Source organism: Eulemur rufifrons, chromosome 30 (genome assembly GCF_041146395.1).
Source record: "Eulemur rufifrons isolate Redbay chromosome 30, OSU_ERuf_1, whole genome shotgun sequence".
In the NCBI taxonomy this organism is placed as follows: domain Eukaryota; kingdom Metazoa; phylum Chordata; class Mammalia; order Primates; family Lemuridae; genus Eulemur; species Eulemur rufifrons.
Genome location: NC_091012.1, coordinates 66,493,923 through 66,498,468, shown reverse-complemented (window position 1 = coordinate 66,498,468; position 4,546 = coordinate 66,493,923). Strand labels below are relative to the sequence as shown.

General features: G+C 44.3%; 1 protein-coding gene across 1 annotated transcript; it reads right to left on the bottom strand.

The window, feature by feature from the left end:
- Positions 1-2,377: 2,377 nt before the first annotated feature.
- Positions 2,378-2,778, bottom strand: LOC138378445 (protein BEX1). The gene has a single exon (XM_069463779.1). It carries the CDS (start codon positions 2,771-2,773, stop codon positions 2,384-2,386), a length of 390 nt encoding a protein of 129 aa, XP_069319880.1. The 5' UTR covers positions 2,774-2,778; the 3' UTR covers positions 2,378-2,383.
- Between the last annotated feature and the right edge of the window lie 1,768 nt (positions 2,779-4,546).

The following is a 4,546-nucleotide window of genomic DNA, read 5'->3' as shown; positions in this document are numbered from 1 at the left end:
GGTTTACTCGTTTGTATATAGGCTGCCCCTTCCTGACCCTCAAGCTACCCTAAATTTTCATTGCATAAAACAAATTAGCTTTTCTCTTAGCATTTGCTAGACTTTCAGAGTCTGTGGCCCCAGGCCTATGCTGGATCTGATGCTCTTTCTCAAACACACTCTTTTGTCAGCTTCCTAGTAGAAAGCTTTACATTAACAGGTTTTTCCTGTTATTTGTAACCTAATGAGGCCAATAGCTTTGCTCAGGTACCTAACTTATTTTGTGTTAGTTTATATAGTTTGGGGTTAAAAATTATGAGACCACTGGGAATTTGAACACCAACTGGACATTAAATAATTGTCCATTTTCATGTTTGATAATGGTGCTATGGTTATATTTTAAAAGCATCATTATTTTTAGAGATACATAGTGTATTACTTACCTATTGTGTGACAAGTTACCTCAAAATTTAGCAGCTTAAAACAATACACTTTTATTTTCCTGTAAATTTTGAGAGTCAGAAGGCTGGGTGTGGCTTATCTAGGTCCTCCATCTCAGAGTCTTTTAGAAGGCTGCAATCAAGATGTTGGCCAGGTCCAGGGTTTTATTTGAAAACTAAGCTGGAGGAGGATCTGCTTACAAACTCATTTTTGTTGTTTTGGCAGGATTCAGTTCTTCAAGGATTATTGACTGAGGGCCTCAGTTACTTGCTACCTGTTGGCTAGAGAACAGTCTCATTTCCTTCCCACATGTGCCTTTCCAACATGGCAGCTTGTTTCATCAAAGCCAGAAAAAGAGAATGGGGGGAAGGAGGGAGGAAGAGAGAGTGAGTCTGCTAACAGGATGAAAGTCACAATCTTCTGTAACACTATGACAGAAGTGACATCCCTTTTGCTTTATTGATTTGAAACAAGATGTAGTGATTTTGCCTACGCTGTATAGGAGTGGTAATCACACCAGGGTATGAATACCATATCCAAGGCTAACATGAAATCTGCATATCTGAGTTCTGTCAAGGGAATTTTTATGTGCTTCCATTGCATTTATAAGCTCATTGAGAGTTCTTTGGATCTGACTCTATTGTTAGCTTGTATTTCTTTTTAGCATGTGTCATCCATGTTCTTTAAGAAAAATGTAGTTGAGTACAAAAATAGCCACCCAATATCCCACAAGAGATAAAAAATTAAATTTTTATGTAGTAAATCTAAGTCTTTTTAATGATCTCATCCTTTACACTTTAATGTTTCAACTGATTTAAAATATTCACTTTTATGTTCTTCTAGTTATGGCTATTATTTAAGAATTGAGATCATAATGAATATATACATACCAATAGCCATTTAGACTTTAATGTGCATCAGCATCACCTGGGAAGCTTGCTTAAAATGAAAGTTCTACAGCCCTATTCAGTAGATCTAGGGACCCTAGGTCTACATATGAATCCACATTATCAAGAATGCCCCCTAGTGATTCTCACCCAGGTAGCAGATTAGCATACTTTTAGAAACACTAAGACATTACTAAATGAATCCAGTGTTCCTTTAGGAATTACAAGTAATCTCTTCTAGAGAAGGGAAGTTATATATTGAAGGTTATTTACTTATTCAGGGACTGAACTGATACAAGAACTCAGAGCTCCTGACCCAGTCATTATTAATTTTACTTTTGCTAAGTGCATATCTCTTGTCAGACAGAAATTGCAGCATGAACAACAGACATTTAGGTACTGAAGAGACCAGGAGGTATGCTGGACTGGTGAGGCCTATCTTTGGGCACTCTGCTTAATATCTGAACGGAAAATCTGAGGATGGTGGTCTTGCATTATAGGCGTGGACAGGTGAAAACATGTAAACAGATCACACATTTATGACCTCATTTCACAATCATGTGAAGCAAATGTCACCCCCAATTTATAAAAATTCCTGGGTTTGTTCACCTAGCTAAAAGATCCAAATTCAGTAACTAAGTATTTAATAAGTGACCTTATTGCTTTCATAAGGTTATTGTTTCCATTTCTTCTCAAACTACAGAAAATATAAAAATACACATAAACCCATCTCACAGAAATGAGTCCTTGTATTAATCATTTGGTATATTTAAGTTCAGTACTTTTCTCCTCATATATTAAATAGATTAATATAAATTTTTAAATAAAAACAGATTGCTTTTTTAAACTGCTTTATTAACTTCACAATATATAATGAGCATCATTTCATGCAATAGGTAAAATTCTTCTGCTAACAAAAATCTTACAGACTGGGTCAAAAACACAACATTCAATTAGAAGCTGGTAGTAGGAGACCCACGTAAACAAATGACATCAAAAGGTTTACAACAAAGATACATCACGAACATGTAAATTTAGGAAGCAAGGGTCTCCCTGTTCAGGGAAAACATCAGGATTCAGGGCATAAGGCAAAACTCATCATGGTGGTCATGGTGAGGGGGGTCAGTGCTAACTGCCCGCAGACTATGACTCAGCTGCTTTTCCCTCAGTTTTTCCATCAGCTGTCTCATCTCCTCCCCAATCCTCTCCATATTCTCTTCTCTCATCCTTGCCTGTGGCTCTCCAAGCCTATGCATCATGTCCCATCTATACTGCAGGATGGGCTGCCTAACACGGAACCGCCTACGATTTCCTCTAGGCACACAGTATTCACCAGCTCCCAAAGGGAGGACCAAGGGATCCCCTCCTTTATTAGCAACTTGCTCCTTTTCTTCCTTTTCTTCGCGTTTCATTTGGGCATTTTCCATGCTGATATTTTTTACGGCCTGCTCTTCTTTGGATTCCATTACTCCTAGGAGACAAAAGGCGAGAAAATGGCTGAATTTTTGGTGAACAGTTCAGCACCGAGGACAGAGGCTTCGCTAATTTATTTATTTTTTTTTTTCCTGATTCAGCGTCCTTGATATCAACGCTTTTTTTTTTTTTTTTAATTTCATTTTTCCCACCTGAGAGGTTTCGTGCGCCCTCTAGGGCGCCCCCAGTCCGAACCCTCCCTCTCCCTCTTGCCTCCCTCCCTCCCCCCAAACCCACCATTTTCCCTACAGATCCATCATTAGATTTCTGCAGGCACCAAAATGGAGGACTGGCGATGGGGGAGTTCGGGGGGAGCCTCAGACTGGACTCTGCACCCACCCGCACCACCGTCCCCTCACCGACCTGGGCCTATCCTCGCAGTCTCCTCCTCCTCCTCCTGATCCTCGCCGCGAGGTGCGCCGCCGCGACACTTGGTCCCGCAGACCTGCAGACGGCCGGGGTGGGGGGCGCGGGGGCTGCTGCAGCCGAGCGCTCCCGGTCCCTTCCCCGCCCCGGACCCTCGTCGCCGCCCTCGCCCCGGGTGTCCGGGCTCCCACCCAGCCGCCCCGCCCCCCACGATGTTCACCGTTTTCCCTGCAGGGACTTGGGATGGGGGGAGTGATTTCCCATCGCTTTTTGTTGCTCTGGCCCTGGAACCCCAACCGCCCCTGAATCCCCACCCCAGGAGGCCACTATTTAAGTTCCCGAGAATGTTGAGATGTGCTGAAAGCTTGCGGGACCTGCTGCGCTGTTCTGCGCCTGGGGTCGCCAAACAGCTGCCACCTTCGCTACTGCGCGGGCCCCGGGGCCCTTACCTGCTCCGCTTTCCCCGGGCCCGATGCCAGCCCGCCAAGCGCAGGGCAGCGGGGAGCTGGTAGCCAGACGCGAGTGACAACTGCACCGAAGGCTGCGTCGCTCTGCAGCTCCGGGTCACGTGAGGGCCGCGCGTCACCGCCAAGCTCGCCCTCCTCCCCACCACCTCCGCCGGCCGGCGGCCAGTCAACAGGACCCCACCTCCTGCACGCACAGACACCCCCTTCCTCACGTCTGTGCGCAGAGCCCCAGCGCATGCTGCCCTGTCACTCATCTCCGTCCCCTCCAATCTGAGGGCCCAGAAGTGGCATCATCGCCTTGCAGTTGGAGTTTACCCATCTCTGGTTACCAGGGAGAGTCTGTACTCCCCCCGTCCCCCACCCACATCCCCCACTCCTGGCCTTGGACTTGGTCTTTTATGCTTTTTCTCCTTTTTTATTATTAAGAAGCTGTATATATGCGTCCTGATAATTTTTCTTTTTTTTTAAATCATCATGCCTCAAAATGTTGAAAATAATGAAATTTTATTTTTTAAAGAAATGCTTCAACCTAGAAAAGTAAGCAGACAAACAAACAAACAAACAAACCAAAAAAGAACACTGTTTATGTTCACCTGTAGCACACAGAAAATATTTTCTCTGGGCTCCACAACATCATTCTTAGATCATTCTCACTTGTTTGCAAATTTTATGGAAAACAAAGAGGGAATCTTCCTGAACACAGCTGATGATGTTTTTCAAAATGATCTGTGAAGTAAATCTTCAGGGAGCAATCCTGTCAGATCTTTTTTTTTTTTTTTTTTTTTTTTTTTTTTGAGACAGAGTCTCACTTTGTTGCCCAGGCTAGAGTGAGTGCCGTGGCGTCAGCCTAGCTCACAGCAACCTCAAACTCCTGGGCTTAAGCGATCCTACTGCCTCAGCCTCCCGAGTAGCTGGGACTACAAGCATGTGCCA

Excerpts from the sequence above, each read along its gene's own strand:
- LOC138378445 (XM_069463779.1), bottom strand. The coding sequence starts at position 2,773 with ATGGAATCCAAAGAAGAGCAGGCCGTAAAAAATATCAGCATGGAAAAT.